General features: G+C 38.2%; 1 protein-coding gene across 1 annotated transcript in view; it reads left to right on the plus strand.

The window, feature by feature from the left end:
* The window catches only part of FBXO15 (F-box protein 15), a 644,716-nt gene that overhangs the window by 234,620 nt on the left and 394,658 nt on the right, over nucleotides 1–15,438 (plus strand). Inside the window, exon 4 of the mRNA XM_053714867.1 lies at nucleotides 8,249–8,331. Within this exon, the coding sequence (XP_053570842.1) occupies nucleotides 8,249–8,331 (83 nt within the window). The remainder of the gene's footprint in view (nucleotides 1–8,248; nucleotides 8,332–15,438) is intronic.

Raw genomic sequence — 15,438 nt, forward strand, 5'->3', positions numbered from 1 at the left:
AGTCAATCTCGCCTCCTTGGAGTCTTAATTTGGTTCTGAGGTCTTTACAGGCTCCTCCGTTTGAACCTATGCATTCTCTGGATATTAAATTACTTTCTTGGAAAGTTTTGTTCCTTTTGGCCATCTCATCTGCTAGAAGAGTTTCTGAGTTATCTGCTCTTTCTTGTGAATCTCCTTTTCTGATTTTTCATCAGGATAAGGCGGTGTTGCGGACTTCGTTTAAATTTTTACTTAAATTTGTGAATTCTAACAACATTAGTAGAGAAATTGTTGTCCCTTCATTGTGTCCTAATCGTAAGAATTCTCTGGAGAGATCTTTACATTCTTTGGATGTAGTAAAAGCTTTGAAATATTATGTTGAAGCTACTAAAGGTTTCAGAAAGACTTCTAGTCTATTTGTTATCTTTTCTGGTTCCAGGAACGGTCAGAAGGCTTCTGCCATTTCTTTGGCGTCTTGGTTAAAGTCTTTGATTTATCATGCTTATGTAGAGTCGGGTAAGTCCCCGCCTCAAAGGATTTTAGGAATGAAGCTTCTGTTGATCAGATTTGCAAAGCAGCAACTTGGTCTTCTTTGCATACTTTTACTAAATTCTACCATTTTGATGTGTTTTCTTCTTCAGAAGCAGTTTTTGGTAGAAAAGTACTTCAGGCAGCTGTTTCAGTTTGATTCTTTTGCTTATTATTTAATTTTTTTTATTTGGGTTGTGGATTATTTTTTCAGCGGAATTGGCTGTCTTTATTTTATCCCTCCCTCTCTAGTGACTCTTGCGTGGAAGTTCCACATCTTGGGTATCTGCTATCCCATATGTCACTAGCTCATGGACTCTTGCTAATTACATGAAAGAAAACACAATTTATGTAAGAACTTACCTGATAAATTCATTTCTTTCATATTAGCAAGAGTCCATGAGGCCCACCCTTTTTGTGGTGGTTATGATTTTTTTGTATAAAGCACAATTATTCCAATTCCTTATTTTTGATGCTTTCGCTCCTTTCTTATCACCCCACTTTTTGGCTATTCGTTAAACTGAATTGTGGGTGTGGTGAGGGGTGTATTTATAGGCATTTTGAGGTTTGGGAAACTGTGCCCCTCCTGGTAGGAATGTATATCCCATACGTCACTAGCTCATGGACTCTTGCTAATATGAAAGGAAATTAATTTATCAGGTAAGTTCTTACATAAATTATGTTTTTTGGTTTCAGTACTCTGGACAGCATTTTTTTTATTGGTGGATGAATTTATCCACCAATCAGCAAGGACAACCCAGGTTGTTCACCAAAATGGGCCGGCATCTAAACTTACATTCTTGCATTTCAAATAAAGATACCAAGAGAATGAAGAAAATTTGATAATAGGAGAAAATTAGAAAGTTGCTTAAAATTTCATGCTCAATCTGAATCACGAAATAAAATTTTTGGGTACAGTGTCCCTTTAAGTCTTGGAATGCAGATATGACTGCTAAGTCAACTTTGCTTTCTCTTTCTTTCCAAGGTAATACATTATTTAGTTCTCAGTTAGACTCAATAATTTCAACTGTTACTGGGGGGAAGGGAGCCTTTTTACCTCAGGATAAAAAATCTAAAGGTAACTATAGGGCTGCTAATCGTTTTCGTTCCTTTCGTCAGAATAAGGAACAAAGGCCTGACCCTTCCTCTAAAGGAACAGTTTCCGTTTGGAAACCTTCTCCAGTCTGGAATAAATCCAAGCCTTTTATAAAGTCAAAACCAGCTCCCAAATCCGCATGAAGGTGCGGCCCTCATTCCAGCACAGCTGGTAGGGGGCAGTTTACGATTTTTCAAAGATGTTTGGATCAATTCGATTCAAAGTCTTTGGATTCAGAAAATTGTTTCACAAGGGTACAGAATAGGTTTCAAGGTAAGACCGCCTGTGAGAAGATTTTTTCTTTCACGCATTCCAATAAACCCAGTAAAGGCTCAAGCGTTTCTGAAATGTGTTTTTCAGATCTGGAGTCAGCTGGGGTAATTGTGCCAGTTCCAGTTCTGGAACGGGGCCTGGGGTTTTATTCAAATCTGTTCATTGTTCCAAAGAAAGAGAATTCTTTCAGACCAGTTCTGGATCTAAAAATATTGAATCGTTATGTAAGGATACCAACATTCAAGATGGTGACTATAAGGACTATTCTGCCTTTTGTTCAGCAAGGGCATTATATGTCCACAATAGACTTACAGGATGCATATCTTCATATTCCAATTCATCCGGACCACTATCGGTTCCTGAGATTCTCTTTTCTAGACAAGCATTACCAGTTTGTTGCTCTTCCTTTTGGCCTAGCAACAGCTCCAAGGTTTTCGGTGCCCTTCTTTCTGTAATCAGGGAGCAGGGTATTGCGGTATTTCCTTATTTGGACGATATCTTGGTACTTGCTCAGTCTTTACATTCTGCAGAATCTCACACGAATCAACTAGTGTTGTTTCTTCAAAGACATGGTTGGAGGATCAATTTACCAAAGAGTTCCTTGATTCCTCAGACAAGGGTAACCTTTTTGGGTTTCCAAATAGATTCACTGTCTATGACTTTGTCTCTAACAGAAAAGAGACGTCTGAAATTTGTTTCAGCTTGTCAAAACCTTCAGTCTCAATCTTTCCCTTCGGTAGCTTTGTGCATGGAAATTTTAGGTCTCATGACTGCTGCATCGGACGCAATCTCTTTTGCTCGTTTTCACCTCTCCAGCTTTGTATGCTGAACCAATGGTGCAGGGATTATACAAAGATATCACAATTAATATCCTTAAATCCCAATGTTCGATCTTCTCTGACTTGGTGGTTGGATCACCATCGTTTAGTTCAAGGGGCCTCTTTTGTTCGTCCAACCTGGACTGTGATCTCAACAGATGCGAGTCTTTCAGGTTGGGGAGCTGTATGGGGATCTCTGACAGCGTAGGGGGTTTGGGAATCTCAGGAGGCGAGTTTACCAATCAACATTTTGGAACTCCGTGCGATTTTCAGAGCTCTTCAGTTCTGGCCTCTTCTGAAGAGAGAATCGTTTATTTGTTTTCAGACAGACAATGTCACAACCGTGGCATATGTCAATCATCAAGGGGGGACTCACAGTCCTCAGGCTATGAAAGAAGTATCTCGGATACTTGTATGGGCGGAATCCAGCTCCTGTCTAATTTCTGCGGTTCACATCCCAGGTATAGACAATTGGGAAGTGGATTATCTCAGTCGCCAGACGTTACTTCCGGGCGAATGGTCTCTTCACCCAGAGGTATTTCTTCAGGTTGTTCAAATCTGGGGGCTTCCAGAAATAGATCTGATGGCCTTTCATCTAAACAAGAAACTTCCCAGGTATCTGTCCAGATCCAGGGATCCTCAGGCGGAAGCGGTGGACGCGTTGTCGCTTCCTTGGAATTATCAACCTGCTTTATATCTTTCTGCCTCTTGTTCTTCTTCCAAAAGTGATTTCCAAAATCCTAATGGAGCGTTCGTTTGTACTGCTGGTGGCTCCAGCATGGCCACACAGGTTTTGGTATGCGGATCTCGTTCGGATGGCAAGTTGCCAACCTTGGACACTTCCGTCTCAAGGCCCATTTTTCCATCAGGATCTCAAATCATTAAATTTGAAGTTATGGAGATTGAACGCTTGATACTTAGTCATAGAGGTTTCTCTTACTCACTGATTAATACTATGTTACAGGCTTGCAAATCTGTGTCTAGAAAGATCTATTACCGAGTCTGGAAGACTTACATTTCTTGGTGTTCTTCACATAAATTCTCTTGGCATTCTTTTAGAATTCCTAGAATTTTACAATTTCTTCAAGATGGTTTGGATAAGGGTTTGTCTGCAAGTTCCTTGAAAGGACAAATCTCTGCTCTTTCTGTTCTTTTTCACAGAAAGATTGCTAATCATCCTGATATTCATTGTTTTGTACAGGCTTTGGTTCGTATCAAGCCTGTCATTAAGTCAATCTCTCCTCCTTGGAGTCTCAATTCGGTTCTGAGTGCTTTACAGGCTCCTCCGTTTGAACCTATGCATTCTCTGGATATTAAATTACTTTCCTGGAAAGTTTTGTTCATTTTAGCAATCTCTTCTGCTAGAAGAGTTTCTGAGTTATATGCTCTTTCTTGTGAATCTCCTTTTCTGATTTTTCATCAGGATAAGGCTGTGTTATGGACTTAATTTAATTTTTTACCTAAAGTTGTGAATTCTAACAACATTAGTAGAGAAATTGTTGTCCCTTCATTGTGTCCTAATCCTAAGAATTTTCTGGAGAGATCTTTACATTCTTTGGATGTAGTAAGAGCTTTGAAATATTATGTTGAAGCTACTAAAGATTTCAGAAAGACTTCTAGTCTATTTGTTATCTTTTCTGGTTCTAGGAAAGGTCAGAAGGCTTCTGCCATTTCTTTGGCGTCTTGGTTAAAGTCTTTGATTCATCATGCTTATGTAGAGTCGGGTAAATCCCCGCCTCAAAGGATTACGGCTCATTCTACTAGGTCAGTTTCTACTTCCTGGGCTTTTAGGAATGAAGCTTCTGTTGATCAGATTTGCAAAGCAGCAACTTGGTCTTCTTTGCATACTTTTACTAAATTCTACCGTTTTGATGTTTTCTCTTCTTCTGAAGCACTTTTTGGTAGAAAAGTACTTCAGGCAGCTGTTTCAGTTTGATTCTTCTGCTTATAATTTCAGTTTTTTTCATTATAAGATTAAAACTTTTTGATTTGGGTTGTGGATTATTTTTTCAGCGGAAATGGCTGTCTTTATTTTATCCCTCCCTCTCTAGTGACTCTTGTGTGGAAGTTCCACATCTTGGGTATCTGCTATCCCATACGTCACTAGCTCATGGACTCTTGCTAATTACATGAAAGAAAACATAATTTATGTAAGAACTTACCTGATACATTCATTTCTTTCATATTAGCAAGAGTCCATGGGGCCCACCCTTTTTGTGGTGGTTATGATTTTTTTTTTTTTATAAAGCACAATTATTCCAATTCCTTATTTTTGATGCTTTCGCTCCTTTCTTATCACCCCACTTCTTGGCTATTTGTTAAACTGAATTGTGGGTGTGGTGAGGGGTGTATTTATAGGAATTTTGAGGTTTGGGAAACTTTGCCCCTCCTGGTAGGAATGTATATCCCATACGTCACTAGCTCATGGACTCTTGCTAATATGAAAGAAATGAATTTATCAGGTAAGTTCTTACATAAATTATGTTTTATCATCAAATTTGCTTTGTTCTCTTGGTATTGTTAGTTGAAAGCTAAACTTATTTAGGACTTATGGTAATTTCTTAGCCCTTGAAGGCCGCCTCTTATCTGAATGCATTGTGACAATTTTTCACAACTAGAGGGCGTTAGTTCATATGTGCCATATAGATAACATTGTGCTCATGCCTGTGGAGTTACCTAGGAGTCAGCACTGATTGGCTAAAATGCAAGGCTGTCAAAATAACTAAAATAAGGGGGCAGTCTGCAGATGCTTAGATACAGTGTAATTACAGAGGTAAAACGTGTATTAATATAACTGTTGGTTGTGCAAAACTGGGGAATAGATAATAAATGGATTATCTATCTTTTTAAACAAGATAAGATGTCTTTAATGGAACAATCTGTTCTCATCTGCTTCAGACTTATTAAAAAAAATGAATATCTTCATTGAAGTTTATGAAGCTAAACTCTACACACACTCTAAGATGATTCTTGATATATCTTTGAAGTAGTTGTGTACTGCAATTTAGCTTAGTATAGTTTCATGTGCTACTGAGTTTTCTTTAACAGTTGACTGAATCCCTGAGCAAATAGGCCTTTTTAAAATTTGTTTTTATAATAGACTAGGCGACACGCCTGCCCAGAGGGCAGTCTATTTTTTCAATTGAGGTTTACAGGAAATTAAAATCCACCCAGGGCATGGAATGTTGACCACCTGCATACTGACCTATTTAAAATTACAGAAAAAAATAAACGATAAAAAAAAAAAAAAAAATCTATTCTAATTCCTCTATAACAATATCCCCCCAAATAAAAAACACCCCCTAATCTAACACACTACCAATAGCCCTTAAAATGGCCTTTTGTAGGGCATTGCCCTAAGTTAAACAGCTCTTTTACCTAAAAGATTACAAAGTACCCCCTAAAAGTAACCCCCCCCCCCACCAACACAACCCACCAAAATTTAAAAAAAAGCTAAGCTACCCATTGAATTTGTATGGGCATTACCCTTAAAAGGGCAATCAGCTGTTTTGCTGCCCATTAAAAATAAAAAAAATCCCTAATCTAAACCCCCCCCCAAAAAAAACTTAAGTCTAAACCCCAAGATAGGTACTCACCATTCCTAAAGTTCGGCAGAGCAGGACCGGCGTGGAGGTCCCTCTTCATGCGATCGTCGCCGCACACTGAAGATTGAATGCAAGGTACCCCATTTAGGTACCTTGCATTCCTATTGGCTGAAATTTGGAATCAGCCAATAGGATGAGAGCTACTGAAATCCTATTGGTTGTTCAAATTCAAATTTCAGCCAATTGGAATGCAAGGTACCTCAATATAAATGGGGTACCTTGCATTCAATCTTCAGTGTGCGGCGACGATCACATGAAGAGGAACCTCCACGCCGGTCCTGCTCCACGGCCGCCGGTCTTGCTCCGTGATCACCGGTCCTGCTCCGCGGCCACCTTTGCTCCTCGCCGCCTTCACTCCGGATAAAGATAGAAGATGTCCCCGCCCTGAATGAAGATGGAGTCGCCTGGAAGAAGACCTTCACCACAGGACTTCAGGAACTGTAAGTAGCTACTGTATTTCAGGGTTAGACTTTTTTTAGATTAGGGATTTTTTTATTTTTTAATGGGCAACAAAAGATCTGATTACCCTTTTAAGGGCAATGCCCATACAAATGCCCCTTTAGCGGCAATGGGTAGTTTATTTTTTTTTTAGACTTAGGTTTTATTAATTTGGGGGTTTGTGTGGGTGGAGGGGTTTACTTTTAGGGGGTAATTGGTAATTTATTTAGGTAAAAGAGCTGATAACTTTAGGGCAATGCCCTACAAAGGCCCTTTTAAGGGCTATTGATAGTTGGTTTAGTGGGGATTTTTTTTTTTTAGATTAGGACTTTTTTATTTTAATGGGCAGCATACAAAAGCCCCTTTAGGGTCAATGGGTAGCTTAGTTTTTTTTAGACTTTTTTTTATTGTGGGGGTTTAACTGTTAGGGAGTACTTTTGTAATTTTTTTAAGTAAAAGAGCAGTTTAACTTAGGGCAATGCCCTACAAAAGGCCCTTTTAAGGGCTATTGGCAGTTTAGTGTTAGATTAGGTGGCGTTTTTATTTTTTGGGGGGGCTTCTTTAATAGGGGTATTAGTTTAGGTTTATTTATTTGGATAATTACTTTTATTGTTTTCTGTAATTTTAGATGTTTTATTTTTTTTTTAATTTTAGTATTTGTTTTTTTGTATTGTTAATTTTTTTTTAAGTTTTGTAATATCTTTTTATTTAATCTTAAATATTGTAAGTTTTTTAATTTTATATAATTGGGGTTAATTTATGGGGTTTTAGGTTAGGGGGCTTAGTGATTAGATTATTTTTTTGCATTGTGGGGTGTTGGCGATTTAGGGGTTAATATTGTAATTAGGTAGTTGGTGTTGCAGGGTTTTTTCAGTTTATTGGTTAATAGTGTAATAAGGTAGTTTGTGTTGTGTTTTTTTGTTTGTTAATACTTTGTGCGGGCGGTTGTTTTTTAATGTTAATACTTTGTGCGGACGGTTAGGTTTTTTGTTATTATTTTGTGCGGGCGGTTAGGTGTTTTTTTGTTAATATTTCGGGCTGGCGGTTACGTTTTTTTGTTTTTTTTGTTAATACTTCTTTTGGCTGCGCGCACAGCCTACATTCTTGTGGCGGTGCTTGCAACTGACGACGGCGACGAACGCGTTACAAACGCGATTATAGTATAGATGACTTAGAATCCTTCTATATCTGGTATGTTTTCCAGAAATTATGATATTAATGTTTTTTGTTAATGTTTTGTGCAAGCAATTGTATTATTTCATATTTTATTATTTGACATTGTTTCTTAGACTGTGGTAATCGTGGGGCTTCACTTGTTATATTTGTCCACTATCACTATCTCTCTCCATTTCCAACTGTATTAAAAGTGAGCAAACTAATCTCATTATGCCAAGACTATATTAGTCAAGAATTCTATAATTTTGTACTGTATGACCAATATCACTTATTTTAATACCTGTATACTGCTCTCTACTTCTAGATTACAGTTTTTATACTATTTTCAATTTTAGGCATCTTCTGACCTTGCATTTGTTATGGTTACTCATCATTATCATCAGCTTTTTGAGAAAAGTATTCTTGGAACAACTGATTTGTAAGTTCATATACATTTATTAATTTTTTATGCTCAATTGTTTTTCCATTTATTAACGTGCTAAAAATAACTGTTTTGTTTTAATAACTTTAGAGCTTTTTTGGACAAAATAAGATCAGAATATTCTTCCATTGTATCTTTAAAATGCAGCATATGGCAACAAATTCAAACCCTTCAATTTGAAAATTCCTTTTATGCTACTGGCTTTCACAGTTTTGCATCACACTTGATATTGTAAACAGGTTTAGTTTAGATGTGACATTTTAGCATGATCAAACTTGGAGATGAACACCCCATGTGGGATCATAAATAATTAAAATTTGGCCTATCTATATATTTTTGTTTCAATTGGTGGGCTCTAAAAAAAAATGATGGAGGGCTGAAAGAAAGAGTATAGAAAATGAACACTCAATGACATCACATAAATGCACATTCCTCTTCTATATATTTACACTTGTTTATATTGCTGATAATGGAGGTGGGTGTTATGCATTAATTACAACATTTAAACAATGAGTCAGTGGCCCACAAAAGAATGCATTAGCACAACTAGTGCAATAAAGTATTTGCTTATGTTAAGAGTTTATGGGATTAAATCTTAAGTTTTATTCCTAAAAATACTAAAACTGAATAAAATCACACTATTTTGTCTCACTATTGCCCCGATATCCAAAACATTGACAGACCATCGAGAAACTGCCTGCTTGGGTTCACCAGGCTTGCAGTCCGTCTGTCAGTGATGTGCAGTCACTAGAGGCAGGTGAGGCAGTGCTTCACCTCTCATATGGGCAAAAATAAATATATTTTTTTTTATTGGCTTTAAAAAAAAATAAAAAAATTGCTATTTTTTTTTTCCCCAGCATTTTTTTTTCACAGCTACATGTTGTGCAATGGAGAGGCACAAGCAGGTCTGCCCACCATTACACAACATGCTGCGCCATCTACTAGATTAAAGTGGTTAAGCTCATTGCATGGCCCATTATCTGCTTATTTGAGGCAGTCCCATTTGGGCTGACCCAATCCAGTGAGAGGCATTAGTAAGTGGAATTTAGGGTTGGGGCTGGATGTTAAATCATATAAAACAAAACAAAAACGGAAAAAAAACAACTTTCATTTATTTTGTTGCTGTCCTGTGAAGCTGACAGCTTTGCTAAAGTGAAAAAGAGAGTTCTGTTCTTCCCCTCTAAGTGCAGTGGAATGTGCCACTGTCACTTCCTGAATCCTTACAGATCAGGAAAGGGAGAGAGGCAGAGAGAGCAGTGTTTCACCCACATTTTATTGTAGTAAGTGCTGCAGCCGTAGATTTTACTGAAATGGATTCTATTAGTGAAAATGATAATTTAATGAATGTGGTTTAGTGTTTTTGTTGAATTGTGTTCAGATACAGCTCATTGACAGGGGGGACAGTAAGTGAACATAACCCAATACTGACAGGAAGTCAAAGGGTCAATTCAGATTTAAATCCATAATTTAAAACCCAGAGTTTGAAGTTAAGTGTGCAGTGTCCACATTATTTAAATTAAAGTTTTTGACATTGAATATTGCTAAGCCTCCCTTTTTCATGGTTATTTGATTTAATTAGGTACAAACTCCATATATGTTATGTCTGTTCAGTCAGAGGATGCAGTATCTATTTTTATTTTTCTCTGTGTCTCCATTTATTTAAAGACTGCTGTTAACTTGTAATTCACAAATCAATTGAAAGCTGTTGCATTGTGTTTTTAACATGTGCTGCTTTTATACAAGTTTATATTAATAAAAGGAGATGAGTCATTTAAAAAATATATGTAATTATTGCAGTTAAATGTTTTTAGAAATAATGCCACTGTAAAGTAACTGGTTAAACACATAGTCAAAGGGCAATGGCCCCATATTGTACCACACTAATAAACCAAGGCCTCTCGGCCAGGCTAATTTACCCTGCTAAAATTAAGCTTTTTAGTAACAATGAAACAATCATGCTAAACACACCGACAGAGGCCAAGGCCTATTTAGACCAACATAGGCAGGATAATAGTTAAAAGGGTGGGGAGAAGAGGCAGGAGTGAATCATGCAAATCACAAATATGCTTATATACTTAGACCTTCGTATGATAAAGGGGAATAGGAAGTTAAGATTCCTATACAAGATTTCTCCTCACAAGCAAGCTCACATAGCTAGATATGATGTGGGGGAGAGACTAGGAGGAAGGGTTTTTTTTTTTTTTTTTTTTCTCTTTTTCTTTCATGTTGCCTATAGATAACGATACAAGTAGATTAAAATGACTTTAAAGGTCATGTCATGGAACGTGGGCGGTATCACAAACCCAATCAAACGCAAAAGAATCTTAACACATATAAATAAATGCAGAGCAGATATTAACTTACTACAAGAAACACATTTATCTGAACAAGAACACAAAAAATTAAAAATTAAAAGTTATACGATATGCAATGTATATGGTCCCAATAATTATGATGAGTTATTCTGGGTAAAATTGAAGGCCAAATTGTTCAATTACATGGACACTATCATGATAGTGGCAGGGGACTTCAATCTTGCTGCAACCAACATAGATCATCTGAACACTAACAATACAAAGCCAATTAGAATTCCCCAAAAAATCTAGAATACTACGAACTTTCTGCAATACACTCCAATTACAAGATATCTGGCGTCACAAGAACCCTAATATAAGAGCTTACACATGTGAAGCTAAACATCATAAAACATTTTCACGAATTGATTTTTTTTTGGGCTCAGTTAGGGTGCTTGGGAACTGCACGAATGCGCAGATAGGTGATATTATCATCTCTGATCACGCCCCTATACTTTTAGAAATTAAGCCTTTTAACACCTCCTTTGAACCCGCTGGAGGATATACTTTTCCTCGCTATTTAGCTAGTAACAAGGAGTTTCAAAAACACATTCAAGCGGTGTGGCGAGATTATAAATTACAGAACAGCTCATATAACCATAAGTCGGAAACCTACTGGGAAACAGCTAAAGCAGTAATCAGGGGTGAGATTAAAAAATATACATGCAGGATCAGGGCCAAAACACGCTTAAGAGAGAGAGAGCAGTGGCGTCACTAGGGTTGGTGTCACCCGGTGCGGTAAGTTATGGTGTCACCCCCCCCCAGAAAGCAGACACGCACAAAAACACAGGCAAACACACATACAAACACTCAGACACACTTAAAACATACTCAGATGCACACACAAACACTCGGAAACACACTCAGACACACACACAAAAACACTGAGACACACACACACAAAAAAACTCAGACACACACATACAAAATATGTAAACTGCACTGCATTAATTATAAAGCTCATGCCTAGAGCTGCTCCCTGGCTCAGCAGAGCATCAAATGAAAGATAAACAGAGCACTCTAAAAATAAATCACTGAAGAAAAGGTTTAGGCGCGCAAACTATGAAAATTCTGCTCTCTGACTCTGTTCCAAGTCTGTCAGTGCACAGCCCCGGGCCGCATGCCTACCGCTTCTTATGGCCAATCACCTCTGCACTCTGCCCACCCCCAGACCCCCGCCCGCCCTCCTACCTGTTCAGTGTGCACTTAGTGTACCGTAACCGTAATGGTCTGGTTGTCATCATACGTGGCTCCTTCACTTTAAAGACAGTGTCAAACAGTCATGCGGTCAGGTGCCAGGCATCCCCTCATGATTTGCCAGTTCCCGTTTAGAGAGACAGCACAGCAGTGAGTGACTCCACTGCTCCACATATCACTGAGCAGTGAGCACAGATAGGCAGGCAGGTTTAGGCTAGCAGCGCAACTTTGCAAGCCCCACGGCATGCCCACAACATTCATAGCGAAATTGGGCAGGGGAGAAGCAAAGTACAAACAAGCAAAAGCAGCCGGGAAAACCATTTGTTGAAATTGCAGCACTGGCTCAAGGGGCAAAAAAATTGTGTGTCTACATCTTCCCCAGTCCCACCAATGTTCACAAATGCCAGCCTCTAATAAAAAAATCTATGCATCTCAACATTGTATTTCTTTGAATTTCAATAAAATTAAAAAAAAATAAAAAAAAAAAATTTTTTTTTTTTTTTTTTTGGTGTCACCCCCTGGTGGGTGTCACCCGGGTGCGGCCCGCCCCCCCCGCCCCCCCCTAGTGACGCCACTGAGAGAGAGTTATCAAATTATCTTAGAAATACCTATAATTTGTACATTACCGAACCTAACCAGTCACACTGGCAAAAATACTGTAAAGCCAAACTAGAATGGGATACAACATCACTTCAGAAAGCTATGACACAAGAAAACCAACAAAGGGCCAAGTTTTACAGATTCGGTAGCAAAGTTGGGAAACTATTGGCAAACTGTGTTAGGATACACCAAGCACACAAACCTATAAAAGCTATTAAGATTGGGGAGAAAAGATTAACTGAGTCAGAGGATATCAAGACCGGGTTCCATGAATTTTTTAAGAGACTATACAATGTCCCAATTATAGACACTCAGAACAAAGAGAAGTTTTGGGGAAAAATCCAGGTCCCAGTTCTACCACGACAAGTTGCAGAAAAGCTTAATCAAATCATAACTAATGCCGAAGTAATAGTAGCCATAGACAGACTTAGACTGGGGAAGGCTGCCGGCCCTGATTTACTCCCGGCCGAAATGTATAAAATACTGAGAGATGAGGTCGCAACAGCATTAACAAATCTGTTTAATGACTATCTAGGCAAGGGCAAGACACCTTCTAAATATTTTACTGCATCAAAAATCATATTAATCCCAAAAAAGGGAAAAGACCCAGAAATAGCTGATTCATACCGCCCCATATCACTCCTAAATGTTGATTATAAAATATTCACCGCAATTCTGGCACATAGGTTAAAACCCATTCTTGAATCCCTAATACATGTGGACCAGGTCGGCTTTATGGCACAGCGGAACTCAATGGCTAGTACTAGGAAAATTTTCATAATTAATTGACTTTCTGCATGCTAATAAAACCCAGCAACAGGCCGACCCAGCTATCCTATCTCTCGATGCCCAAAAAGCATTTGATTCGATTACCTGGGATCACTTATTCTACGTCATGAAACAGTTCGGATTTATAGGGAACTTCCCAACTTGTATTAGGGCACTATATTCAAATGCATCATCAATGTTATTGGTAAACGGCTCACTCACAGATTCTTTTGATATCAAGACGGGTACCCGTCAAGGGTGTCCAATCTCACCACTATTATTCAACCTGGCATTAGAACCTCTAGCACTAATGCTAAAAACTCAATTAGAAGGGCTTAACATAGGTGATAAATCTTTCAAAATACTGCTTTACGCAGATGATGTATTAATCTTTCTTAAAGACCCGCAAGCCGAGATTCCCCATATATTGAAGACTATTGAGGTGTTTGGTACATTCTCAGGCTACAAAATTAATGTTAACAAGTCTGACCTACTTTGGCTAAACCCAAATCCGCAAACAAATTACACGCCTCCATTTAATGTAGCAGAGCATTACATTACATATCTTGGTATCAGAATTAGTAGAAATCCATTAGAATGGTACGAACTGAATTTCGCCCCACTTCTAAACAAAATTGAAGCCGACCTGCTGAACTGGACGAAAATACCCCTCTCACTAACGGCTAAAATTAATCTAGTCAAGATGACTATATTACCAAAACTACTATATACCATGCAAAACACACCTCTTATACTAGCAAAAAAAGATATCAAGCTTCTGGACAAACGATTTAGGACCTTCCTATGGGGCATGGGTAAGAGCAGGATCGCACTTGACAAATTGGCTCATCTTAGACAATACGGTGGACTATCATTCCCCATATTCGCACTCTACAATAATATCTGTTTGGCTAAAGTCGCCATGGATTGGATCACGGAAAGATCCTATATCGCTTCATTTGAAGTTGAACAAAAATAGTCTCTCCCTATTCATTAACTGCTCTATTACATTGTCCCATTAAAGCACTCCCAGCTAAGCTCAATACTAAATGCACCATAGTAAATGTCATCAAAGCATGGCAACACATTCGTTTATGCATGAAAGACAATCCCCAAATCTCAGAGCTAGTGCCTATTGTCAAGAATCCGTGCTTTAGTCCTGGATTAAGTAATAGAGTATTTAATAGATGGGCGACACAAGGTCTTACTCACTTAATTCACCTTCGTGACACTGAGAACACGAACATACACACTTTTGTTTTTCTCAAAGCCAAGTTCCAACTTCTGAATAGAGATTTTTATGCGTATTTGCAAGTGCGACACTGGTACAATGAAGTAGTTCAAAATCAAACTGGATACTGGCTTCATCCTGGTATAAGAATGGGCCTATCCTTATATAAAGCAGGAAAGCACTCTATCAGCTACTGGTATAGAATGATATTAACACAGAAAGGTGAAGCCAATCTTGTAAGAATTCAGGCTAAATGGCTATGCGATATTCCTACAATAGATATCGAACAGTTGAAACATAGTACAATAGTGGCGGAACGTGCTACTCTATCGGCGTCCTGGCGCGAATCACAATTTAAAATCTTAAATCGTTTGTACATAGCTCCTGCAGATATAAATAAATGGTACGACCAAACGCTAAAACTATGCCCAAGATGTAGATCCGTGACGGCCGACCTGGCCCACATGTTTTGGTCATGCCCAAAAATCTTGCAATTCTGGAAACGGATACAGTTTTGGTTGAATCAACTATTTCATGCACAATTTACCCTATCACAAGCCAATATATTCTTTCTAACAAACACTACTCACGATATGCGAAATAACAACTTCATCAATACTGTAATATTGGGCGCCAGATATCTTATATTAAAAAATTGGCAAGCAATTCATCCACCAACACTTAACAATCTAACATATCTACTCCATTCCCAATACATAATAGAACAGACGGACAATTTTAACAATGGACCCCAGCAACAACTTAGCTTTGCAAAAAAGTGGTTAGTTTTTATCCAAAAATACAGGCACAATACATAAAAACTAACCAGTAGTGATCCCCCTCCCTTCCCCCCTTTTTTTTCCCTTCTCTTTTCTCCTCCTTTGTTTCCTTTTCTTCTTCTTTCTTACCTTAGCAAGACTTGTATGCTTTTAAGTTAGGTCATGTGTTAACTGA

Source organism: Bombina bombina, chromosome 5 (assembly GCF_027579735.1).
Source record: "Bombina bombina isolate aBomBom1 chromosome 5, aBomBom1.pri, whole genome shotgun sequence".
Taxonomy (NCBI): Eukaryota; Metazoa; Chordata; class Amphibia; order Anura; family Bombinatoridae; genus Bombina; species Bombina bombina.